At 42.1% G+C, this 27,157-nt stretch overlaps 1 protein-coding gene across 1 annotated transcript; it reads left to right on the top strand.

Annotated features, from left to right (window-relative positions):
* Positions 1-2,267: 2,267 nt before the first annotated feature.
* On the top strand, positions 2,268-23,530 carry notch1a (notch receptor 1a; the record flags this gene model as incomplete). The annotated part of the gene is made up of 34 exons (XM_079256677.1): positions 2,268-2,404; positions 3,565-3,646; positions 9,712-9,974; positions 10,086-10,424; positions 11,395-11,517; positions 11,632-11,865; positions 11,956-12,111; positions 12,229-12,414; positions 12,890-13,003; positions 13,599-13,712; positions 13,812-14,045; positions 14,144-14,254; positions 15,447-15,639; positions 15,730-15,875; positions 15,981-16,094; positions 16,672-16,791; positions 16,904-17,056; positions 17,141-17,369; positions 17,460-17,661; positions 17,751-17,904; positions 18,015-18,199; positions 18,364-18,496; positions 18,600-18,857; positions 18,947-19,059; positions 19,165-19,736; positions 19,829-20,269; positions 20,369-20,514; positions 20,638-20,854; positions 20,973-21,057; positions 21,157-21,319; positions 21,450-21,748; positions 21,835-21,982; positions 22,083-22,180; positions 22,271-23,530. The coding sequence occupies exons 1-34, from the start codon at positions 2,347-2,349 to the stop codon at positions 23,528-23,530; spliced, it is 7,443 nt and encodes a 2,480-aa protein (XP_079112803.1). The 5' UTR covers positions 2,268-2,346.
* Positions 23,531-27,157: the final 3,627 nt, after the last annotated feature.

Genomic DNA, 27,157 nt, shown 5'->3' with positions numbered 1-27,157 from the left:
GCGTGTGCCTGGAAGATCAGCCACTTCTCACGGTGGGTCAGGTGCTTTCCTGCATGCCCGTGCACATCTTTTTCGTTTCATACGGCCAACAGATTCCCTCAACACCACACATTTACTTTTCAGTCGTGTAATACATTTGTAACTATTTGCTCACACTCCCTTTTTCTTTCTCGGTTCTACCAATGTTTCCCACACTTCATGCACCTCAAGAGAGCTATCCTCTTTTGGCACAAGTCCATTTGGCAGTTACACCAACAGAAGGACCAGCATGTGCGTGGGCTTCGTAATGAAATAATCTTTGCCCTGGGGTGCTGAAACTCTGCAGTTAACTCCCTGACAGTTTCACTTGCCCTGGGAGAAGAAAAAAAGGAATAATAGGAACGTGACACAGGCATGTACTCTCACTGTCAGTACTGTATTTTAAAGTGCAGCTAAAATGCCATAAAAATACAGTAAAACATAATGCTGCATGCATGCAATCGCATTTATGCATTATAAAATACAGCAAAAGTTTAATGCTTTTACAGTTTTGTGAACAAAAAAGAATGTAAGCAGTGAATTGTGATGTAAAACTGAAACTGTGGAGCTGAAATGTATCTTTATTTCATGAGATAAAGTTTTTGTTGTTTGCATTCTAAAATATATCATGCCAAGGAGAGTAGATTAGTTAGTTTGGGTGTTTTCTTCTTTTTTTTCCCCCTGAGTCAGTTGCTTTTGTTCATTTAGAAAAAGAATGTGACACATTCATAGTGCAAAATCATTTGTCAGAAGGTCAGAGAGGATGCTTGGTGATTTTAATAATAAACTTGAATTTCAACTAATTTCTGACCTAACATTTTATTAAGCTTTAAGTTTTCCCTCTGGCTTTAGTGTGACTTGCAACTAGTTAAGTTTAGGAATTAAATATACCTAACCCTTCTGGAAATGAAAACACAAGTTAATCAAAATTGTGTTTTAACACGCAAGCTTCAATTTGTTTTGTTTAAAATGTCAAATACCAAGCTTGAATGGTTAGTTCTGAAATGCACCTGAGCCCTAATGTTTTTTATTGGTGATTAAAGTTGAAGATTTCAGTCTTATTTGCACTTTTAAGTGAATGAAACACAATGATTGAAAGTTATTTATTTGTATTTGAACGACTGATTCTGCTTGACTAAAGTAAGTTGATGAAGTAAGTCGGAGTCACCTGCGTAGCTGTGATAAGCTGCATTACTGCTGTATCTGATTTCATGTGAAGGGCATTTATAGGTTGAATAGCAACAGCCCTAGAAAGCAGTCCTGAATGGACAAAGCATCATTATCATTATCATACAGTGTATGTGCCTCCAGGAGAGGATCTGAACTAAATGACAACCAGAACAAATGATCAAAACTACTATAAGATAATATTTTATAGTCCTGAAAAATGACGCTGTGTGCCATGAAGTCCATTTACATCTTTCTCAATAGGCTTTTCAGTTGAAGCTGCAGGATTAGAGGTCTTGTTTAATATGGGAGGATCCATGCTGCTTAGAGGGATCAGATTCTGGAAAAATGCCAGATAAGCGTGAGCCAATGATAGCTGTCAACATAGTTGCAGCTGATTTAAACTGTGTATGTCGCATGTTGTGGGGGACCACAATGTTAGAAATGTGACATATGCCCACAATAGTTTTTAAGTTGACAACGCACTATAGAACAAAACTGATATAGCACTACATGTGATATTTAATGTATTCATGTTATATTATTTTGTCAAATTTGACTTAAGGCCATTTCTTTTTTTTTTTTTTCTTTTTTTTTTCTTTTTTTTTTTTAAAATTAATATCTGTCACAAAACTATAAAAAAAAAAAGTATATTTGTAACATTTTGAATCAAAATTTGGCAGCATTTTCCTCTCAAATCGTACTGACTTAAATTAACTCAAAATTGACATGCATACTTCTAAAGAACCTATTTATTACTTCAAATGACTAAAAATTATTAGTTTGAAGTGATAAGGGACTATTTAGTATTAATATATTTAGTCGACATGAGAAGTAACGTGAGTGTTTGTTCGTCCTGCAGCATGAGGAGAAGGGGGAGGCTCTGATTTGTCCAGATGAGGAGGAGGAGGAGGAAGAGGAGCAGTGGGAGGAACTTGCAGAGTTGCCTGTAGATTTCATTGAGAACTCGAAAGGCAGCAGGTTAATGTCTAAGAACAGAGAGCGCTGTTGAAGACTTTCACTCTCTCCGAGCTGCTGGATTTACCCCTTTTACCCTGCAACTAAGGATTTGTATTTCAAGCAACATCTGGAGTGTCAAACTGCGGATCTATGCGAACCCAACGCGGGAGTCAGCCACATTTGTGAAGTTGAAGAGGAGGAATGTATCGTTTCTTAGTGAAACTGACATTTCTGATTCCAGCAATCGTCCTCTCACAAGGTAAACTTTCTTCAGTTAGTAAATGAATAAATATTGACTGGAAAAAAGAGGAGAATGGCAAGACTTACACTCAACAGGGAAACTTAAACCACTTTAAAGTTACTTTCAGTAAGTTTAAATTGATTTTTAAAAAAATTGGTAAAAACCAGATTAAGTCGATCATATATATATATATATATATATATATATATATATATATATATATATATATATATATATATATATATATATGTATGTATTTTTCTTTTTTTTTTTTTTTTTTTATTTATTTATTTTTTTTTTACAATATATTGGCATTATAGTAAAGGGAACGGGGTTAAAGTTCTGGATATAATTGCATAGCAAAACTGCTTTAAAGAGTGTTTCCTAATCGTGGGAAAGAGTTCAGAAAAAAGCCACAAATTGCCGAGCTTGGCTGGCCTCTGACTTCCTTCTAGTCTCTTAAAGATACCAAACATTAGAAACAAGCAGACCAGATTCCGCTGGAAAGTGCAACAACTTATTTACAGCCTAATTATTAACTAACTGGGAGACTATATTTTTGTTTATGTAATTTTAAAGTAACAGAAATGAAATGACTTAAATGACTTGGTTTTAACTTGTTCTGCGAGCAGGTTTTAAATAACATCAGAGATAATAGAAGTTTGGTGCGTGTGTTGACGCAGGGGGGACGCGAAAGGGGGAGGGAGGCCACCTTTTGTCTGCAAGTGTGGGAGTGTTGTGTGTGCTGGGTGGGGTGTGGGTGGGTGGGGGGCGCTCCCTTACCCCCGTCTGCCGGTAAACAATGCCGGAGGAGAGTGTTTTATGGCTCGTGCTGGACTCTGATTTCTTTTGTTCCGCATCTGAGCCCCGCAGCTGCCGCGCTCTCCCCACGCAAAAGCGTGCGCTCCCAAAGCCACGCACCACGCGCTTTGGCTTTCCCGGTGTCCGCCACAGGCTCCACTAGAGTATCCCCCACGGACAGTCGTGTAACAAATCAATTAAAAGATCAGAATGTGCGAGATTAAAGATTTGTGCAAAGTCTAAGATGAATAATGTCTCACTGATCATTTCAGCACTGCCTAATCCACGGTGACACCAACAGATTGCATGCATACACTGTGGACTGAGAGTTAATGTTGAGTTAAGGATATGTTAAATATTTCTCCTGCTCTCCTCAGGTCTAAAATGCTCCCTGCCTACTGAGTCATGCCTAAACGGAGGAAGGTGTGAAGCCATCTCAAATGGCAATGGAGAATGCAAGTAAGTAACAACCTAAAAGAAGACTAAAAAGCAGCAACAAGTGATTCACTTGATGTTGCACTGCACTGCACACCATACCAACACACTAATATTAGCTGCTGTCCTTGTGTGGTATTTGAAATGTGTATAGTCTTAGTAGTGGGCCCTTTTGGTCTTTGAAAGTGCTTTTGGATTGGAAAGAAAAGGGGCCACATATTTCCCCCTTTCATTCCAGCCTTTGAGCGCGCCTTGTGCCCAGCAACCAGAGGCCCTTAAGTTTCTTTTGGGCTGGTGTGCTCCTGTATCCTTCCAGGAGTTGCATTGCTCCACTCTTGCGTTCTCTAAAACGAGAAAACTTTTGAGAAGTGGAGAAAAAAAAGTGAGTATAGACCCAGAATGTTCGAGAGGTGATGGAGGGGTAGCTGGACAAAAGCCCACCTCCCAACAGCAGCCCGTTAATGAATGCAAGACCCCCTCGCCAGCAAAGTAAGAGTACGCGTCCAGTCCTAAATCTTGTTGTTCTGCTCTTTCATGGACGACAGCTGGGGCTCGCCCGCCGCCCGTCACCCATTGTCCAGCAGTCAGAATAATGCTGTGTGACTAATCTGAGTGGGGCTTCCCATCATGCCACAGCCACCACAACACACACCAAACCCCTGCCATAACCCCCTCAAAAAGGCTTGTCTCCTTAATTTTGAATGGATACCGCCCCCCCTCCCCCTTCAACCCCAACCAACCCTCCCCAACCTTACTGCTTGTGATCCCCATTTGAAAGCCAGATGGCTGTGAAATGTAATTGGATTGGATGTCGAGAGTGAGATTAATTGGAATAAAGTGCAGAAATTTGGGGACAAACAAGTGGGAACAGACACAGGGAAGCAGATTGTGGGCTGTTTGTGTAGACTGTGGATTGATGTTAGGTTTATGGATGAGACACCTAATATTCAACATACCTTCATAGCAGTCTGAGCTTTGGGATTCAGCCTTGAATGTTTTTGTGTAAGATGACAAGAGAAAGCTGATGCTGGCTTTTTTTTTTTGCCTAGAGGCCAAAACAGATGCACTCTGAATGTGGTACATTTGTATTGTACTTTCCAGTTGTGGCATCATTTTTTTTGTCCATCTGTATAGAAACTCAGAGGTGGCCTGGTTTACCCTGAGGGCATGTGGTCATAGCAGGCACTTCTCTGGTCTGTGGGGACAAGGAGGTGCTATTGAAGAGCTTGTGCTACTATTGCCTAGGGCCACCAATTCACAATCTGCACACTTTATCCACACGCACACACACACACACACACACACATACAGACCTCCGCACGTGTGTACACACTGGCACACAGAAACTTTCCCTCCACCCCCACAAAGCTCTTTTTGTGGTCCCCATCTCTGCTCGGTCCAATTAAAAACCGACAGGATGAGGGCATCACTTCACCCACCCGCACTCTCTCTTCCTCCTTGCTTTCCTTTCATTAATCATTCATCCTTCCCAAGCCAAACAGCTATCAGTCCTGGGGTGCGCAGGGAGAATCAGGGGTCAGGGTGCAGCGTCTGCAGCAGGGAGGGGTTTCCAGAAGTGGTTCAAGCAGTCTTACTAATGTCAAAAGTTTAAGAAGTCTTTAAAATCCCCACTCACTTAACTTTTACTGTTATGTTTGACTCGTGCATTATGGTTATGCTGCTCTGTGCAGGCATATGGTGACACAGATTTGAGTGGTAAGATAGATTTAAATCCTCCTCCAGCACAGTTCCCACGGGTACAGAAGTATATCACATGCTGGCATAGAGAAAAACGTTAGGATTGGTATAAACTGTGATAATCAGTTATCATATAGATTTGCAAAGATCTTGGTATCTGCTCAGAAGGATGCTTTCCTTACTTTCTGGCTAAACCTGATATATTTAGTGCAATGAAAACAAAAGGTTTGGTACTTGATCTATTTTTAGAGTATCTTTTTTAATTTGTTTGTTTTCCACCTTGATTTAAAGTCATTCTCATTATCAACAAAGCAATGGAGCATTCTTTGCCAAAGTTCTAAAGAAAAAGACAATCCATAAAGTGTCCATGCTGTGCAAGACTTCAAGAAAGTTGTGTGCATAATCATACAAATACGTGATGCAAATTTATATACGACTCAACCACAAATCAACAATTCTTCCATGTCAGAAGCTCAGATCTGGCAGCTGCACTTTAGGTTTTGTGGTTGGGTGTAAGCACTGTCGAATTCTTGTAAGTAAAACATTGTTTACATTCTTCAAATTCAAGTGGGAAAACTCATTTTATTGACTGACTGTAAGACCCCTTTTTCCTACAGTTGAAAATTGACTGAAAATTAAAAAAAAAAAAGAAGAAAGCAACATTGTGGGCATGTACAAACACATCTATGAGACACACAAACAACAACAGGCATCTATAAAAGCGTTTGGAAAGGACTCAGCGAAGTTAGAGGTTATCTGAAGGTCCGGGGCTTCCTGTTTCCCATGGAGCTGGAGCTGCCTTCTTATGTGAGCTGCTGGAAAGCATGCAAGGAAAGGCATACTGTCGTGTGAGTCAAATTTAGTTCCATGTGTGGGACAGTAACGAGGGCATACCGAGGTTTAAAGGTTGATGACCTCAAACACGCCTGATGCTGCTTTGCTGAAATAGACACTGTTTTGGTCATAGTTGACAGTTAATAATAAACCCAGGAAACATCTTAACTCTCCCCCTACGTGTCTTAAGTCCCGCAAAACGTCTTATAGAAATAGACTAGAAAGAAAGAGTTGACTTAGAGTCTGTGACGGTTGGTGCGTTCAGATCTCTGTGACCTTACACAGAGTTGTCTGGTGTTGCATATTGATGATAAAATGTCTCACCCCTAAAAGACCTGTCTAGGACCAGTTCAGCACCACTAAAAGAACGCTGCTCTTCATTTGTCCTGCTATAGGATTACCAGGCAGGTTTCTTTGGAGGCACAGGCTAAGCAAATCAGGAGCATGTAAGTTCATGACAGGGTTAAGTGTGCCTGCTGATGTTGGACTTAAAGCTCCGAGGCTGCCACTCCCCTGGTTGGGCTCATTCTCCAGATGCCAGGACTCCTCTGATCCAGCATGGAAGAAGGGTTTTGAAATGCTGTGGTGAAATTCCAATCCTCTTTAACCTACTTGGAAGCAAATCAATATGACACAACACTGGTGAAGCTACTGTAAAGAGACTTATTCAACGCAGTCACGTGTTTCCCACATTTTTAGTTGGGGTGGCCTCTGAGTAGACCCATCTGGAGCTTCTCAGAGCGGAACAATCAAAGCTGTGCTGTCAGAGCGAACAGATAAGAGGCTATTTTGCAGTAGTGGGTGCTGAAAGTTGACATTCACCAGCACTAGTTGTCAAATGTAGGAAGGACATCTCCTCATATGTGTATGTGGAAATGTTTCTATCTTTTGATTATTTTCATAGATTCCACTTGTTAATGAGATCAGATAGGACTGTTATCTACCCCTCATCATTGCTTATTCCCACAAACAAATTGGTATTACTGCTAAAAGACACAAGAAAGACTGGGAAGAAACTTTAAATGCATCCAGATTGAGGATGCTGTAGTGTCACCACCTGGTTGATGTTAATCTGACTAATGAACTTTAGGTTACAGGTTATCTGATAACTGTCATAGTTAACGCAGTAGCAGGCAGGTGTATATCCTGTTTTTACTGGGAAAAAAAAGATGTGTTCCCAGAGTTGTAGAAATAGCATGTCCTTGCGTTTGCCTCTAGAAAATACATTGCTGAAGTTATGACAGAAAGTGGTGGTTTGCAGATGATCAGTTGCTCAGTTTTATTCTGTCAGAAGTTTAACTCTGATGCAAGATCTCCTAGAAAATGGGTATTTTACTAAAGCCATCACAATATTCTCTGGCAGGCATGAAATTAAATAGATAAATTCTTGGCTTTTTAGTTTCATAAACGTGCAAGGGAAGATGTATTTACAACATGTTTCTGTGCTTGTTTTAGTTGTACGACCTGCTTGTTGGTGCAGATTTTCTTACTATTGATTCCAACATTGTGCAGTAAAGTCATTGTATTTAAAAGTTTAAAGCCCTCCAGCTACAGTTTTTTTTTCATTTTCCTTTCCTAAGCTACATTGTTCTGTTCTTGGTCTTTGTAACAGATGTGGGCTGCAGGGGTCAGATCTTGGCTAATGATTAGACAAATCTAAAGGAACACAAGTTAAGTCGACAACGTGAAAAAAGAAGAGAGGGAGAAACAAATATAAAAGAAAGAAAAAAGGGGGAGTGAATGTTAGGAATGGAAGATTAAATAGAACAAAAAGGTTAAGATACTTCATAAGTAAAATTAAGGGTTACTGTATAATACCCCCAATCTTTTCATGTGACTTTTATACAGCAGTGGCATTTCCACTGCACAGTTGGGTTGGTTTTGTGTCTGAGGTTAATGTCGCCCCCAGAGTGACAGATGGTAGATCAGGCCCAGTGGGGAGAGAGGAGAGAGGGGAGAGAAGGCAAAGAGGCCGTCACACAGTCACAAAAGTGTTTACGGTCAGAGGTCAGGGAAGCATCTGCTCTGGCTTGGGGGGACATTGCATCGCTGGGAGAGACCTGTTGCCGTGGTGTGTGCTGCTTGTCTTTTCAGTGGCTCTTTATCTCGAAATCACAAAAAGGGGACACACACACAATGTTAAAACATCTTCGTTTCATTACATTATATCACAAATGTGGCTTTTTTTTTTTATGACTGCTCAGCATGTTTTTTATGGTAAAACAAAATAGGAAGCAGACAGACTAATTACAACTTACAAGGCTCCCTGTAGGGGCACACTGTACTGTTAAAACCATCCGACTGGTCACACCTAACTAAGTCAACAACTGAGTTTTCAGCAATCCTGTGCGACTTAACGGGAGCGCTTTAAAAAGCCAGCTGCTTGGAGCTGTAAAATATTCTCACAGGAGAAGAATAAGCAAACAGAGCAATGAAAATCTGATCATGAGCAGAAGCAGCAATGCAGAGAAAGCTAGACAGGAAAGAGGATGTGTTAAAAATCAAAACAGGAACAGGTAGGGAAGAGGGGAATTAAGAATAGATGGTGGAGTTGAAGAGACAGAAGTTGCAACAGCTGACTTCACATGGGTTCTTTATGTCCCCAGAGGAGAGGTTGGCTTTTCAGCACCCCCGTCTGAGAAGGGAACAGAGGGGAGGGTGAGGAGAGGAAGAAGAAGAGGGATAAGCGGAGAGGAGAAGGAGGAGAAAGGAGGATGGGGAGGAGGAGGAGGAGCCCTGTCCAACAGCTGCCTTCATTAACATGCGCACCTGCTCCCTGTGGAGATACTCGGAGGCCAACAGATGCCCTTTCTTATGCATAGACACTCATAGACTCGTGCACAACTGCACACTGTCACACTAGCCCCAATTCAAACATAAACACTTTTTTGCTGACTTTAAATGCTGCTTTACATGACAGATGGGACCCCACCGTCATGTATAGGCTGCATGTCAGATGAAGCCTGAGCATTTCAAATATGTGGAATCCAAATCATATAAGTATGTATATAAATATATACATATATAAACATATACAAATATATATGTATATGAATGACATGAACTGTATTGTTCTACTAACCAGCTTCTTGGAGCTATGTGACTGTAGTAGTAACTGTCTTTGTTTGGAGGGGAGGGAAACAGCGGAGAGCTTAGGGCTTGAATGCACAGCTTCATACGGGGCATCCATAGGCGGCACAGTCCCCTTGATCTCTACAATCAGTCAGGATGAATGTGGACAGCGTGGGGGCAAAAGGTAGATGGGAACAGGCTGTTATGGCCAGGCTAGACAGCAGAATGTGTTTTCAAGGTTCTGAGAGAGTCTAATCCAGAGAGACACACTACAACAACATGCTTTCCCTGTCCCACTGCAGTGGGACTTTGCTGGGCGGGAAACTTTCAGTCCCCTTCCACTCCCCCTATTTACCCCCCCTCCTATTATTCCTCTTTTGTTTCTGTAATTGTTCCCATGATATTGAGAAAGCCAGACCATGACTTTCTAATCACAGCTTTTCTAAACATGATCATGGCTCCATCTCTTGTTTGTCTTTTCCCAGGTGTCCCAGTGATTATGTAGGCAGTCGGTGTCAGTACCCCAGCCCATGCAGTCCATCCCCCTGCCGCAACGGTGGCGAATGTCGTGCCATTTCCCATGGCAACACATTTGATTTCCACTGTGTGTGCCGCCTGGGTTTCACTGACAGACTATGCCTGACCCCAACGAACCATGCCTGCATGAGCTCCCCCTGTCGCAATGGAGGAACATGTGATCTGATCACTCTCACTATCTTCCGCTGCCATTGCCCACCAGGATGGTCTGGTATGTAGTTTTAACACACTAAGACTCTTTGATTTTTGTGTAATTTTCCTTTCTTCAGTTTCACCATTAACCATCCTGATTAATGTTCTTTTTTTAAATGTTATTTTGCAGGCAAAACTTGCCAGATACCTAACCCATGTGCTTCCAATCCATGTGCAAATGGTGGCCATTGCTCAGCCTTAGATTCCACCTATAAGTGCACTTGCCCGTCCAACTTCCATGGTCAAACATGCAAGCAAGATGTAAACGAGTGTGCTCTGACTCCTTCTCCGTGCAATAACGGTGGTGTGTGCGTGAACGAGGTTGGCTCATATAGTTGCCGCTGTCCTCAAGAGTTTACTGGCCGTCACTGCGAGACCCCCTACATGCCATGTAGCCCTTCGCCATGCCAAAATGGAGGTACTTGTGTCCAGAAGGGCGATACCACCTACGACTGCAGCTGCCTTCCAGGTAACATACAAACATGGATTTAAGCATAAATTAGCAGATTAAGAGTTGTCTAAGTCATTTTATAGCACATGTGGAAATGTTATGGCTGTTGTAGTGTTGTAGTGTTTTCCTATTACATCAGTTGACCTAAAAAAACTTGTTGTGGTAAAATCTGCTTGGGTGGTGGTACTAATCCCACTCCCTTCTTTCTGCCAGCCTCCACTGACAGGATGCAGTAACACAGACGTTTCCTCCTGATAATCACCATTGAGCCCACAAAGGGGCAGAGATACACATAGATGTATAGATATGCACACCCCATTCACTAGGTCACAAACTCACAAAAATATCTTGTTTTTCACCTAAATAACAGCCAGTCTGTCTACCAGCTTTATTGTGTTGGTATGCAAAGCTGTTGTTGCAGTGTTGCGGTTGCTGCTGTTACAACCAGCACACCAGCTCTACAGAAACCTTTCCCTTTCAAACCACTAAAAAAACGTTCCTTTTTTCACTATTAGAAAGCTTTAATAAAAAAGGATTAAATTAACCACTACTGAATCTTTCTGTTACTTGAATTTTTGTTTGATTGTCTGTTTATTTTTTCTGCAAAGCATGTTCTTTAGATATCCAGCTGAATGAGGGATATTGAGGGGCTGTGTGTTAAAGTTTAATCCATGCTGTGTGTCTCTCGTGGGTGTCTGCTGTGGAATGCGTTTAGATAGCGAAGCTGCACAAGCACCTGCAGAGCCCCGAGTTGATTGTTAATCAGACTATCATGTCGGTAAAACACCCACTCAAGGCTTTGATGTTTGAGGAGGAGACAATCAAATAAAACAGTTTGCCACGAGGATATAGAGACCTTATCTTTTTAAGCACAGTGATAACAAAAAGAAGGAAAGGTCTGATTATTCCAAGTGTTGCTAAATCTTTGTCTTTATCTTTCTTACTACACTTCTTCAAATCTTACGGTCCTGTTCTGTCTGTTTATCAGGCTTCACAGGCCAGCACTGTGAGCACAACATTGATGATTGTCCAGGTCACAACTGCCAGAATGGTGGTGTGTGTGTGGATGGGGTGAACACCTACAATTGCCAGTGCCCACCTCATTACACAGGTGATCTTTCACGTTCATTTTTTTTCCTTATAATTACCTTAATAGTTAAGATAGAAAAAAACAAACTTATCCCACACTGCAATTATGCTCCTTTCTTTATGTCATCTCTTTTAGGTCAGTACTGCACTGAAAATGTTGATGAGTGTGAGCTGATGCCCAATGCGTGTCAGAATGGAGGAACATGCCACGACACACATGGCAGCTACCACTGTGTCTGCGTCAATGGGTGGACTGGAGATGACTGCAGCGAGAACATTGATGACTGCGCTAGTGCAGCTTGTTATCATGGCGCCACCTGCCATGATCGCGTGGCCTCATTCTTCTGCGAGTGTCCTCACGGACGCACAGGTACAACTCCCTGCAGTCCCTCCAGATGCACTGTGTGATCAAGTCATCATCTTGCAAAATAAACTAAATGTGGAATATTTGCACATACAGGTTTGCTTTGTCACCTTGATGATGCCTGCATCAGCAACCCATGTCAAAAGGGCTCAAACTGTGACACCAACCCAGTCAACGGAAAGGCAATATGCACCTGTCCTCCAGGTTATACTGGCTCTGCCTGCAACTTAGATATTGATGAGTGCTCTCTTGGTAAGTTATGCAGACAGCTTTTTTTTAGTTTCTAAATAAAAACCTTCAAAGTTGTGAAAATATTCAAATATATATTAGCACTCAGAAATAGGACACCTTGTAACTTAACTGTTGTAGGTGCCAACCCCTGTGAGCATGGCGGGCGCTGTCTCAACACAAAAGGCTCTTTCCACTGCAAGTGCCTTCAAGGATATGAAGGACCACGATGCGAGATGGATGTGAATGAATGCATGTCCAATCCCTGCTATAATGACGCCACCTGTCTCGACCAGATCGGAGGGTTCCACTGCATTTGTATGCCAGGTCAGACAAGTGGAGCAAAATAAAAAGGGCTTTAAATGGTTAAATACATTCAACTTAATAAATTTTTTAAAAAACTATTTGAGATATAATTATAAAGCCCACAGTTTACATGTTTGTAATTCCATTTTGAGGATATCTGCTAATAGATTTAAATACTGCAGTGATTAAAAAGGACAAACCTTGTCAGTGAGCAGACTTATGTATAGGCATGAAATGATGATGTCAACACATACTTAAAGAGAGCTTCAGATAAAAAGATGAAGCACTTTGTGTAGTTTTCTATCCGTGTTTGCTTTGGGAGATAATCTAACTTGTTGTTATATTAAAAATTTTGCAAACATTTTCTTTAGACAGGAATATTTTCAGCTCACTGAAGGGAGAAATCCAAAATGCAATGTACAGAATGTTCCCTTGAAGTCTTATGTCCTAGTGCAAGAAGAGAAGTTTGACTCTTTTTATTCTCCTCCTATTTCAGGATATGAAGGTGTGTTCTGCCACATCAACACAGATGAGTGTGCCAGTCAGCCTTGTCTCAATAATGGAAAGTGCATCGACAAGATCAACTCCTTCCACTGCGATTGCCCCAAAGGTGAGAGGATATCTGGAAATCTTTTAAATATTGGAGTGAAAAAAAAGATGAGTTTGAAAATCATTTGATTTGATCTAATTCAGACCCTTTTCGGTCAGACAACTGAAGCGGCGAAGGCTTGATAAAAGAGTAGATCATCAACCAAAGTGTCAATCAGTTTTGCACACATGGTTCGCAGACTGAACAGTAATGATTTACCTCTTATTGAATGTTTTTATGGGTGAACTAAACAAAGTGGACCAGGCTGCACACACATTAGCATATTTGGCGGGCATGAAAGTTTGTGTTAGAGTTTAGCGCCAAAATTGGGGGCAGGGATTGGTTTATAGCTGGTAAGCTGGAGGCCATTGTGTTGTGATTTGAAAGGGGAGATTTCAGTGAACAGTAAAAGCTGAGAAGGGGGGAGGTCGGAGGTAGTGTAGTGGAATGGTTTTGTAAGGACTTTCAGCGTCCTGTGGACCCACTTGAAATGCAAATTAGTTTGTTCTCCAGTTTCACATTATGCACACTGTAGATATGATTCAAGGAATATATTGAGCTGAGTCAGTTTTTGGCATTTTCACATATTTAATCGTCATTTGCAATGTATCTACAGGATTTTCAGGGAGCCTTTGTCAGGTTGATATTGACGAATGTGCCAGCACTCCCTGCAAGAATGGAGCTAAATGTACTGATGGACCCAACAAGTACACTTGTGAATGTGCTGAAGGTATGTTATTGTGAAAATTCTAGAAATTTCATGTTTAATCTTTTGTGTTCCTTTCCTTGTAAATTTGGCAGCCATTTAATAATTTCTTTTTCATTCCAGGTTACACTGGGCAGCACTGTGAGATTGACATTAATGAGTGCTACTCTGATCCCTGCCATTATGGCACGTGTAAAGATGGCCTGGCATCCTTTACCTGCTATTGCCGCCCTGGCTACACTGGTCGCTTGTGTGAGACCAACATCAACGAGTGCCTGAGCCAGCCTTGTAAGAACGGTGGAACCTGCCAGGACAGGGAGAACTCATACATCTGCTCCTGCCCTGCAGGCACTGCTGGTGAGACTGGAGTTTTCTTTGAAAACGAAGATATTCTTCGAGAGATGCTGTTGACGTTTTTTCTCATATCTTCTTTTACTTATGTTTCTAATCAACAGGCTTCAATTGTGAGATTAACCTGGACGATTGCAAGAGCAAGCCTTGTGACTATGGGAGGTGCATCGACAAAATCAATGGCTATGAGTGTGCATGTGAGCCAGGCTACACAGGTGAGCACTGGGAGGAGTTTACAGGTGCAAGGGGGATGGTCCCCTGAGCTTTGGAGGGGCAGATAGGACAGGTGGCCACCGGGTCTGCTTCTTCAGAACAATGGTGTCAGGTTGCCTGTGTGGGACAGGGAGGTAGAAAGAAAGGGAGCACAGCCCCCAAACCTGATACACACAAATACACACAAAGCACAAACTTTGTTTGCCTTTTGAAAAGACTGTGACGTTGAGCCTGGAAAGACTCTGTAAGGTGATCCTTCAAAAGAAAACAAGGCTGGCCTTTAATCACATATCAGATGTTTATTGGTGACAGCGTGACAAATCCCACTGATAATCCAGATTTAAATGTTTTTCCCTCCACAACTTTCCAGGCCCCTTGTTTACTCGACATGTATTAGAATTTAAAACTTCACTGATAAATTCTTATCTTTGCGAGTGGACTTTTCTTATGTTTTTTTCCCCCCTTCATGGCCCAACAGAGCCAGTTCTGGCTGGTAGTTGCTGTGTGATTATTCCACAAAGGAGGAAGGGGCAAGGGAACAAATGTGTGTGTGCAGGCTGCTGTGCATCCCTCCTCCTCTCCCTCCCCACCATCTTTTTGTGCTCATGGGGTTAGAGTGGAGGGAACAGCAGGACTGACACACAGAGGGACAGAGGACTATTGTGACTGAAGATCAGGCAGTTAGACCCTCCCCTTCCTGATTGATGAGGAGCATAAGAGGAGGGAGGTGGGTAGGAGATCAGAAGGGGGTTTGAATTGTTACTCGGCCGTGTGTGAAATGGGTCTGGCCTTCTGTCCCTGTAAACAGTCTTGGGTGAGGTTAGCTCTCTGCAGAACCGGGGTGATGGGGGATGATGAATAGGGAGAATGGCCACAACCCTCCTCCTCCCTCTCTCCTGGCAGCACCTCCCTTTTTCAGATCCAGCTGAAACCCTTCTTCTGCCTATTCAACAAGGCCCCATTGAATTAGCGGAGGTGAGGTAAAAGGGCCTCCAGGGGCCACCAGACCAGGCTCACATTAGAGCTGTACAGAGCACATTAGGTAGCTGATTAGAAAGGCTTAAACAATACCAAAGCGAAGCAAAGAGCAGCTATTTGGCTGCTACAGTGGGTAGTGGAGATATTTATCAAGCATTGGTTTACAAAGGAATGTTTGCCACACTATCCCTAAAATGCTATTTCATTGTCTTGCAGGCACAATGTGTAACATCAACATCGATGACTGCGCCATCAATCCGTGTCATAATGGAGGGACATGTGTGGATGGCATCAACAGCTTCACCTGCCTCTGCCCAGAGGGCTACAATGATGCCACCTGTTTGTCACAGGTGGACGAGTGTGGCAGCAACCCGTGTATCCATGGCCGATGTCAGGACCTCATCAATGGGTGAGCGCTGTACCAATTTAAAGACAAAATGTGTTAAAATTACACCCAAACAAAACAAAAAGACTAACCTGTCTGCAATTTCTTCCAAAGCTACAAATGCACTTGTGACTCAGGCTGGAGCGGCCAAAACTGTGACATCAACAACAACGAATGCGAGTCCAACCCCTGCATGAACGGGGGAACCTGCAAGGACATGACAAGTGGATACCACTGCACATGCAGAGCTGGCTTTACTGGTCAGTTTTTTAAACCTTGTTGGTGTTTTCTGTTTACAGGCACAGAGTTTGCCCCTTTGGTCCTATATCTAACCCGAGTGTGTTTTTTTAATCTTGTGGCTGTAGGGCCTAACTGCCAAACTAACATCAATGAGTGTGCCTCCAACCCCTGCCTTAACCAGGGAACCTGCATCGATGATGTTGCTGGATACAAGTGCAACTGTTTGCTGCCTTACACTGGTAGGACATGGAGTGACATCTTCACTTTGAGAACCAGGCTATGCTCTGGACAGCCAGTTTAGTTTGCTGCTGTCTCAGCTTTGTGCAAAAATGCAAAAACAGCCTTTTTTGAAAAGATTATCTTATCATGTCCTGTGTTTTTTGAGAAAACATCACCCAACAACTACTAATAGGGGTGCCTGTTTTTGACATCTGTGAGTGGAAAGATCTGCTTGGCTGTTTTGTGAGGATGACATACTATGTGTGTTTTACAATAACATGCCACACAGGCTAATAGAAGCTGTGGAGGTAGACGCTTCTCCAAGCCCAATTCCCTCTTCCGCCATGTCCTGTTTCCTGTCTATGATCACACAATAGCAGGAAACTGGAAGGCCCTTCCTGTTTGGTTAACTGGTCATGGAAATGGATAAGGAAGTGAAGTGGAAAATGGGATTTAGAATTCGATATTACTTTCAAAAGTGAGCTGTTTTACTAAAAAAAATATTGGAAAGTGTGTATTTGGATCAACATTGATCTTATGAGTTCTGAGGCTAATATTGGTAATAAACAAATGCTAACACTGATGTTCTGTTGTAAGGTGACAACTGTGAGACCCTCCTGGCCCCTTGTAGCCCCCGACCCTGTAAGAATGGTGGAATATGTAAAGAAGCTGAAGACTATCAGAGCTTCTCCTGCATCTGCCCTGAGGGTTGGCAAGGTATGCATATGTGCATGGTTTCACTTGGAATTCCTTGTCCATATATATCTCTATCCTCTAGAATTTGGAAAAACCCCAAAACTTTTCATTTGTCTTTTTCTCTTCACAAAAGGCCAAACATGTGAAGTTGATATCAATGAATGTGTGAAAAGTCCATGCCGCAACGGTGCCTTTTGCCTCAACACTATGGGCAGCTACCAGTGCAAGTGCCAACCAGGTTACACTGGCCAGAAGTGTGAGACAGACATTGATGACTGCAAGCCAAGTAAGAAGAGATCTGCAATCATGTTAGTTTCCATTTACAGTTAACATCAGCTGTTAACTGTAATCTTTTTTTTTTTTGTTTCAGATCCATGCAGTAACGGCGGTCTGTGTCATGATGACATCGGCAGTTTCAAATGTACCTGTCTGCCTGGGTTTAGTGGCCGCAGGTGTGAGCAGGACATAAATGAGTGTGAGAGTAGCCCATGTAAGAATGGGGCCAACTGCACTGACTGCGTAAACAGCTACACCTGCACCTGCCCACCAGGTTTCAGTGGTATTAACTGTGAGATCAACACCAATGACTGCACTGACAGGTGGTTTTCAATTTCATTATTAAACTCAGTTGCTCAGTAATCTTTCTGAAAGTGAGCATAGTGACCTTCTAACCTTTTTGTCTTCTGCAGCTCTTGCTTCAACGGTGGCACATGTGTGGACGGAATCAACACCTTCACTTGCTTGTGTTTAACTGGTTTCACTGGCAGCTACTGCCAGTATGATATAAACGAGTGCGACTCTAAGCCTTGCCTTAATGGAGGCACCTGCCTTGATGGTTATGGGACGTACAAGTGCACCTGTCCTCATGGCTACACAGGAGTCAATTGTCAGGTAAAGGATTCACAAGATCAGCTGATGTAACATGTCATGTAGGACCTCCCCCACCCCATTTATATTCTTCATTTTTGTTTCCTTTTTAGAATCTTGTACGCTGGTGTGACTCTTCCCCCTGTAAAAATGGAGGGTCTTGTTGGCAGCAGGGAGCCTCTTACACCTGCCAGTGTCAGACTGGGTGGACTGGTCTGTACTGTGACATTCCAAGTGTTTCTTGTGAGGTTGCAGCCAAACAGCAAGGTACAATATCTTAGATAACTTGCTGCGGCATCTATTTTTGAACACGCTGAATCTACATCTGGTTTCGGATGGGATTATTCCATGTGTTTTACTTTTGGCATTGACTTCAGGTGTTGAAGTGGCTCAGTTGTGCAGGAATTCAGGCCAATGTCTGGATGCTGGAAACACACATTACTGCCGCTGCCAAGCTGGATACACTGGAAGTTACTGCCAGGAACAGGTGGACGAGTGTTCACCCAATCCTTGCCAGAATGGAGCAACCTGCACTGATTATCTCGGAGGTTACAGCTGCGAGGTGAGATGAATTTGTTATTGATTATTTTCTACCGTGCAAACAACTGAATGCATACCGCATCAAAAGTGTGTTTATTCTCTTTTGTTTTACCAACACTTATTTAGTCTGAGACCTCTCTAAAATTTGAGTCGTTGAAACATATATTGATGTTTCTCCACCATCAGTGTGTCCCTGGTTACCATGGTGTGAACTGCTCAAAAGAGATCAATGAATGTCAGTCTCAGCCTTGCCAGAATGGAGGGACCTGCATCGACCTCATCAACACTTACAAATGCTCCTGTCCCAGAGGAACACAAGGTACAATCCTGCAAATCAAATATATGTCGTAAGCAAACATGCAAAACGCTAAAACAAACTGAGATATGCGTGTTGCCTGAGCCAGTGTTTCTGCCTCCTGTAGGTGTGCATTGCGAGATCAATTTGGATGACTGCAACCCCTTCAGCGACCCATTAACCAATGAGCCCAAGTGCTTCAACAATGGCAAGTGTGTGGATCGCATTGGTGGCTACCGGTGTGTGTGTCCACCAGGTTACGTAGGAGAACGCTGCGAAGGTGATGTCAATGAGTGTTTGTCAGATCCATGTGACCCCAGAGGCTCCTACAACTGCATCCAGCTCACCAACAGCTATCGCTGCGAATGCCGTACTGGATATACAGGTACTGATGTACATCCAGCAGCAGATAACATACCAGATAATCAACATAAATGTCCGAAAGTGTGTGTACTTAATGCTTTTGCTCCACAGGGGAGCGTTGTGACAAAGTTTTTGACGGCTGCAAAGGAAGACCCTGCAAAAATGGAGGGACATGTGCTGTTGCCAGTAACACGCCTCATGGTTTCATCTGTAAATGTCCCGCTGTGAGTGTTGCTGTGATATTTATTTAATCTTAAAAAGCTTATTTATTGTCTCTATTCATACGCAGCAACATTGCTTATCATAAATTCTCTTTTTTTTGTCTCCAGGGCTTTACTGGCTCTTCTTGCGAATATGATTCCTGGTCTTGTGGAAGTCTAAACTGTAGGAACGGTGGTACATGTGTCTCAGGGCATCTGGGTCCACGCTGCCTGTGTCCCTCAGCCTTCACTGGGCCTGAGTGTCAAACACCCACTGACAGCCTCTGCATCTCCAATCCATGTTACAATGGCGGGACTTGCCACATCACTCCTGATGCTCCATTCTTCCAGTGCAGCTGTCCTAGCAACTTCAACGGCCTACTTTGCCACATACTGGACTACTCCTTTGTCGGGGGATTTGGTCGAGACATCACCCCACCACCAGAAGTGGAAGTGAGCTGCGAACTTCCTCAGTGTGATGAGTGGGCAGGGAACCACATCTGCAATTCGCTGTGCAACAACCACGCTTGCGGCTGGGATGGAGGTGACTGCTCGCTTAATTTCGATGATCCCTGGCAAAACTGCTCCGCTGCTCTGCAGTGCTGGCGGTACTTCAATGATGGGAAGTGTGACGGCCAATGCAACAGCCCAGGGTGTCTCTATGATGGCTTTGACTGTCAAGGGCAGGAAGAACAGTGCAAGTAAGTTCAAAAACAACTTTTTGGGGTCATCATTTGTGTTTTTGTATCCGAATACTAATACAATTTTACTCCTCCTTTTTTCCCCCCCACAGTCCTCTATATGATCAGTATTGTAAAGACCATTATGCTGATGGCCATTGTGATCAAGGCTGCAACAATGCAGAGTGTGAATGGGACGGCCTGGATTGTGCCAACAACATGCCAGAGAAGCTTGCAGACGGACATCTTGTGCTGGTGGTTCACATTGTCCCAGAAGTGCTTAAAAACAGTTCCTCATCCTTCCTCAGAGAGCTCAGCAGCGTTCTCCACACTAATGTGGTATTCCGCCGTGATGCCAAAGGAGAGCCCATGATCCTTCCCTACTATGGCAACGAACAAGACTTGGTCAAACACAACGTGCTGAAACACTCTTCAGACGGTTGGCCTGAGTGGGCTTCAATGCCGGCCAATGTTTTGAGTCAGGTGAAGGAGAGTGTGTCCTCCACAGCCAGCTCACGGAAACGCAGAGAGCTGGATCCTCTGCAAGTTAAAGGGTAGGAAGACAGGATATCTTTGAACATTTTAGGCAATTAAATCCTTTTAAATATAATTGTAGTACAATTTATAATGTCTCTACCCACTTCTGCTTATAGGTCCATTGTTTACCTGGAGGTTGACAACCGTCAGTGTTACCAGCAGTCTACTGAATGCTTCCAGAGTGCCACAGATGTTGCTGCATTCCTTGGAGCCCTGGCCAGTAGTGGGAATCTCAATGTCCCCTATATTGAAGCTGTCACAAGTATGTCATCATATACAATGCTCTTTTGCATTCACTATGTATAAAAAAATCTACAAACTACTCACCTTATTCAAATCGTAATGATATATGATTATTTTAACTTTTTTTTTTTTTTTTTACCAGGTGTGAGTCCTCCTCCTCCTCCCATACCAGAGCTCTACCCTATGTATGTGGTCTTCCTGGGCTTGGCTGCCTTGGGATTTGTATGCCTGGGTGTCCTGGTGTCTCGTAAGCGGCGACGGGAGCATGGCCAACTGTGGTTTCCCGAAGGATTCAAAGTGTCAGAGCCCAGTAAAAAGAAACGCAGAGAACCGTTGGGAGAGGATTCAGTGGGACTGAAGTAAGCAGACTTCAAATATGACTCCTTAAGACAGTAATGCCCAAATCCTTTACACTGCTTGTGTATTAACTGTAGTAAAGATGGTCTAATGAACTTCCTCTTGTCATCTTTTAATCAGACCAATGAAAAACTCTGACATCAACCTAATGGATGACAATCAAAATGAATGGGGTGATGATGATCCAGAATGTAGGCGCTTCAGAGTAAGACATTCTATTCATCTCCCATAGTTAAGATATAATATATAAATATGTAACTCATCATATGTACCATTGACACGGATTCATTTATGTATTAATCAGCTTGAGGAACAGGCCATGTTGGATTTGAGCGATCATACGGACCAGAGGAAATGGACCCAGCAACACCTGGATGCAGCTGACCTGAGGATTGCATCCATAGCGCCTACGCCTCCTCAGGGAGAGATAGAGAACGACTGCATGGATGTTAACGTTAGAGGACCAGGTGCGTGTGCAGACTAACATCGTATTACTAAGCATTATTAATTTCCCCCATAATTATACTTTCTTTAGTGTATTTTACATGGTGTCATTTCTTTTAAATGGTTACTGACTATCTCCTGCTTTCCTTTCAGATGGTTTCACCCCCCTTATGATCGCCTCCTGCAGTGGTGGAGGCTTGGAGACTGGTAACAGTGAAGAAGAAGAGGACCCATCAGCAGAAATTATCTCTGACTTCATTTACCAGGGTGCCAACCTCCATAACCAGACCGATCGGACAGGTGAGACTGCCCTACACCTGGCCGCCCGCTATGCCCGCTCAGATGCCGCCAAACGTCTCTTGGAATCCAGTGCAGATGCCAACGTTCAGGATAACATGGGTCGAACTCCTCTTCATGCTGCGGTCGCTGCAGATGCACAGGGAGTGTTTCAGGTACTTTCTCACACTTCTGGTGTCTCACATGTGTTTTTGCACAGCATTTTAAGATAATTTAACTAAACAAGTTTGTCTCCTCACAGATTTTAATCCGAAATCGTGCCACTGATCTTGATGCCCGAATGCATGATGGAACAACGCCGCTAATCCTTGCTGCCCGACTGGCGGTTGAAGGCATGGTTGAAGAGCTTATCAACTGTCATGCTGATGCTAATGCCACTGATGATTCTGGTAGCTAACATTTAATCAGTCTATGATCTTCACATGTCCTTACACAAGCCTCATTGTGCTGAGAGTTATAATAAACCTTTTCGTTATGCAATCTCTGCAGGCAAATCTGCTCTCCACTGGGCCGCAGCTGTAAACAATGTGGAGGCTGCCGTGGTGCTGCTGAAAAATGGCGCCAACAAGGACATGCAAGATAACAAAGTATGTAAAAGGGCCACTGTGATGAAGCTAAGAGAGGAAGTTCATTGTAAATTTTATTCACCATGTCTGTCTGGGTTTTTCGTTTTTCAGGAGGAGACACCACTGTTCCTCGCTGCCCGGGAAGGCAGTTTTGAAACTGCAAAAGTTCTTCTGGAGCATTTTGCCAACCGCGAGATCACTGACCATCTTGACCAGCTGCCGAGGGATATCGCCCAGGAACGTATGCATCATGATATTGTTCGTCTTCTGGATGAATACAACGTGGTTAGAAGTCCTGGGCTCCACAATACCCCACTCAGCACCTCCACACTTTCCCCTCCTCTCTGTTCCCCCAACGACTATCTCAGCAACCTCAAACCCAGTCACTCTGTCAAGAAGGTTCGGAAACTTAGCTCTGGGGGGAAAGGAGGCAAGGATGGTGGCAAAGACAACAGGATGAAGAAGAAAAAGTCTCTAGATGGGAAGAGTAACTTGTTAGACACATCAGCTGTTCTCTCCCCAGTTGATTCACTGGAGTCACCCCACGGTTATCTTTCGGATGTGGCGTCTCCTCCCATGCCTTCACCTTTCCAGCAGTCCCCACCTATGTCTCTTAATCTCCTACAAGGCAGTGGAGACTCCCATACGGGCCAGATGAACATGGGGAAGGATATGAGCTGCATGGCTTTTGACCCTAACCCACCTCGTCTTTCTCACATGCCCGTATCCAGTCCGAACGCTCAGGGCACAACATCCATAGGTGGCAGCAGAGGAGGTCAGTGCGACTGGGTCTCCAGGATGCATCCCAGTATAGGCCAGCAAGGAAGCTTTACTCAAGGGCCACCCATGACACATAACATGATGGGTCCCCTGCATGGTGTCAGTACTGCCACTTTGTCTCAGATTATGGGCTACCAGAATCTGCAGACCAGCCATCTAAATTCATCTGCACACATGATGCAGGCTCACTCACGGCAGCTCCAGCACCAGAACTCCAACTCTGCCACCGCCGGTCAAACTCTCAGCCAGAGTTTCCCAAGCGTTGAGCTGAATGGCTCTGACATGCAACAAAACAGCGGCTCAGGCCGTTCAGTGCCCATCCACACAGTGATGCCGCAGGAGACGCAGATGCTCGGCACCCAGTTTCTAACCCCTCCCTCCCAGCATAGCTATTCCGGCCCCATGGACAACACACCTAACCACCAGCTACAGGTACCTGACCACCCCTTTCTAACCCCCTCTCCTGGCTCCCCTGACCAGTGGTCCAGCTCATCCCCACATTCCAACATGTCTGATTGGTCAGAGGGCATCTCCAGCCCTCCTACAAGTATCCACTCCCAAATGAATCTGATCCCAGACCAGTTTAAATAAAGACTTGTAACATGGATTGTACCCTCAGAATGAACAGATATAAACACAAACTTTGATCAGAAAGACGGTGACAAACTTGTGTCAAGACTGAAGATACTCCTTTTTATATAAAGTTTTTAATACTAATAAGGACAACTTTAGTTATGTTGTATTTATTTATGTCTGTTTTTTTTTACCTGAAAGAAAAAGATTATTTTATATTTATGCTTTAATTTTTTTTTATTTTGTTTGGTTGTATATGAGAGCATTAGAAACTGTTGAAAGGGAGTGTATATACAAAAAGAAAGCCTCCTTGATGTGTACACTGGTTATTTATTTGTCTTTTGTTTGACATATTCAGTAGATTTATTTTAATCTTTTGTCACATCAGTTTTCACAAAGGTTTATTCTGCCATTGTACAGATATTTTGTTTTTACTTTTATAGAATATTCTAATTGTTCAGTATTAAGTAATTATATTTTAACCTCCTTTTTTTCTTTTTAAGTGACAAGTTTTGTTGCTGAACTTCATTTCACTAAGTCTTATCACTGAGTCTTTAGACATTGATTTAATATATTTATGAAAAAGTGTCACCTTACCAAATGTCACTTGTTACACTGTCTTCTCTGAACAAAATGAATTTAAAAACATTATCTAAGAAAAGGTTAAACTGGAGATTTTGGACCTTTAAGCACAGAACAAATATCTCTTATTGGCTGAGAGATACTTTCTATAGTTTGAAAGCATCAATATAAAGCTGAGCCTGTTCTTAAATATTGAACTATGGTCTGGCTGGTGGTGAGTAATTTGATTTGTGATCAATTTATGATGCAAGGATTGGCTCTTTGTTTCAGATTGTGTTACAAATCATCAATTATGGTTACTGTGTTTAACCTGGTGAGTGTTAAATTGCAGACCTGTTGTAGAATGTCTAAATGTTACATTTGCCAGATTTGAAACTTGCCAGTGTGGTTTTTGTTTTTCCCGTGAAAAGCAATACATTTCAGATTTCTTGAAAAAAAATGTCTTCAAGGAGAAAAGCATTGTGTGTTTTTTTTTTTTTTAAAGAAATGGGGACCTTCATGTTGTAAAGACATCATCTGCACTTTGGAAAGGAGTGTGGTTTAAGGTGTCAAAATGTCATGTTTTATAAACTAATCCAGAAGTAAAAAATATGTTTTTAAGAAGTAAAAAAAGAACTGGATTTGAATTTTCATGCACAGTTGTAGTTTTGCAAAGAAATATGTCCTGATTAAAATGTTTTGTAAAGTTGTCATGATTCAATAAAAAACTACTGTTAAGCCTTAGAATACTTTTTTCTTTCTTTCATTGTTTTTTTTTTCTTTTGAACTGCTGTGGTGTTGAGCTTTGTTGCACATATAATGCAACAATATCAAACAAAGGTAGGCTGTAAAGATCTGAAATTTAAGTAAAAAATAATCAGCAATTGGATCATCACTATCTATGCTAAGAAAATTTTGGAAAGCTTTATAAATAATTTTTCTTATGCTAAATTCTGCACATTATGTAGCATTTTAATCCATAAGAACCCAGCATGACATATATGATAAATATAGTTTCTGAAACATTTAGCATCACTTTATGGTACAAACTTTCAAAATCCTGTGGAACACAATCTGATTTTTGTCTTCTGCCTCTTAATGCACCAGAAAGCTGAAGATTATACTATTAAATTTTGACATATCACATGGTCATAAATTGTAAATATCCCTAAAAAAGTTGGAAATTTTTTATTTTACATTTTGTTAAAGGAACAAACAAAGACCTCATGTTAAAGATTGGACTTATATGATCATTTTTTCAGGGTTTGGGTCTGGTTAAATGACCTCCAGCAACATATTTGACATTGACCCAATGCAGCTTTGTCTTCTATGGTTATCAAGTTGAACAACAACAGGTGAAAGCAAAAAACTAACTGTCTTGAATCTGATTACAGCCTCTGTTTGTTACACCAATGAACTTTCTTTGGCTTTTGTTCTGACAGAAAAGGGATACATACAGGTCTCATGCGGTACTATTGTGCTATTTTACTGTAGAAGACAACATTTAATCAAATAACTGAATTAACAGCTTATTCATACTTAATTTCATATTTAGTTAAAATGACAATCACCTGGCAAAAGGCCTGGGAAAAGTAAGTATCTGGTGAGAGATAAGTGTGTATAGCACATATAACATGACAGCTTTAACATGACAGCACAAGTTCATTTCAAATGTTGACTTATCTTTGGTATAAAAAAGAAAAACCAACACCTTCACTGAGTTGCATTGTTCATTTCCGCTGTCAGCTGATCAACATTTAAACTACAAGAAAAAATAGACCTTAGGGAGTTTCCAGCAAGGTCGAACATGTGCAATGTTTGGACAAAGTAAAATGTAGTAACAGAGATTTTGATTATTAATGAAAAACTAACAGAAAATACAGACAAGTTATAACTTGTATTCTAAACTTTTCGTGGAAAGTTTTTTACATTATGCTGGGTTTACAAAGTTTAGCTAAGTTTGTTCATAATAAGAGATTTGAAATGTACTATATTTGTGACCACCTGTCAAAAATAGGGGGATTAATCTGACACCCCTTGGGCTCCTGCAGAGGTGGATTTAGGAACGTGTAATCAGAATCCACTTTTTTCAAGGAAAGGCAATGATGATAAATGTAACTCACACATCATTCATTCATTCATTCATTTTCCGAACCGCTTATTCCAATTCAGGGTCGCGGGGAAGCTGGAGCCTATCCCAGCCGGCTTTGGGCGACAGGCAGGGTACACCCTGGACAGCTCGCCAGTCCATCGCAGAACTCACACATCAATCCTCTCATATCATTGCCTTTAATTAAGCTTTCTCCGTTTTCTTAAGTTGAGATGAAGTTGTTTGTATTTTAACCTAGAAAAAGAAATACAGGTAACGATTTAAATGGTTTTAGTTTATCCTTGCTTTCTTCTTTCTGTCAAAATTTAGATCAGTCAATTTAAAAAAAAAAAAAAAAAAAAAAGTTTCCTGCAGGACCACTTGAAATGAAAGCATCCACATCTCCCCTCTTCTCAGCACACGGGGACTTTACAAATTTTCATGAATTTTCATGTGTTAATTAGTTGAACAATGTCGCCCCCTCGTGGTTATTTCCGCTCAATGCCAAGCATTTGTCACACAACAGATACCCTTTTAAATTTAAGTTTGTGCAAATTGGTAAAAAGTCATCGTAGTTTGGGATCTTGCCTTATGTGAATAAGAGTCCAATATGGGTTTTCAAAAAGCTGGCTCCACCTCAGCGATCTATTGTCTTCCATAATTAACAATCTGATTAAGCCGTAATCAACCTTAACATTTTGCTGCAGAAGTGTGCATGAGCTTTGTTCTCCTGCACTTTTTAAGGCATGAAAAAATAAAGCGAGCTTGGTGTGCCTTGCACAGCAGAGAAGTCACCACTTTCACTGCTGCACGCTCCTTGTGTTGTTTTGCAAAGGTTTTTTTCATGAACTCTTCTAATCTCAGCTTCACCAATCAGGATTATGTTTTCAGGATCTTTCAAAAACCCTCCATGTTTGCCCTTGTCAGGCATCTTATTGTATGAGACTTGAATATGTATTGTATATGACTACGTCATAACAGTGTTTTATATATAT

The sequence above is a fragment of the Telmatherina bonti genome (assembly GCF_933228915.1).
Source record: "Telmatherina bonti genome assembly, chromosome: 17".
In the NCBI taxonomy this organism is placed as follows: Eukaryota; Metazoa; Chordata; class Actinopteri; order Atheriniformes; family Telmatherinidae; genus Telmatherina; species Telmatherina bonti.
The sequence above is the reverse complement of the archived record's forward strand: the minus strand, read 5'-3'. Positions and strand labels throughout refer to the sequence as shown.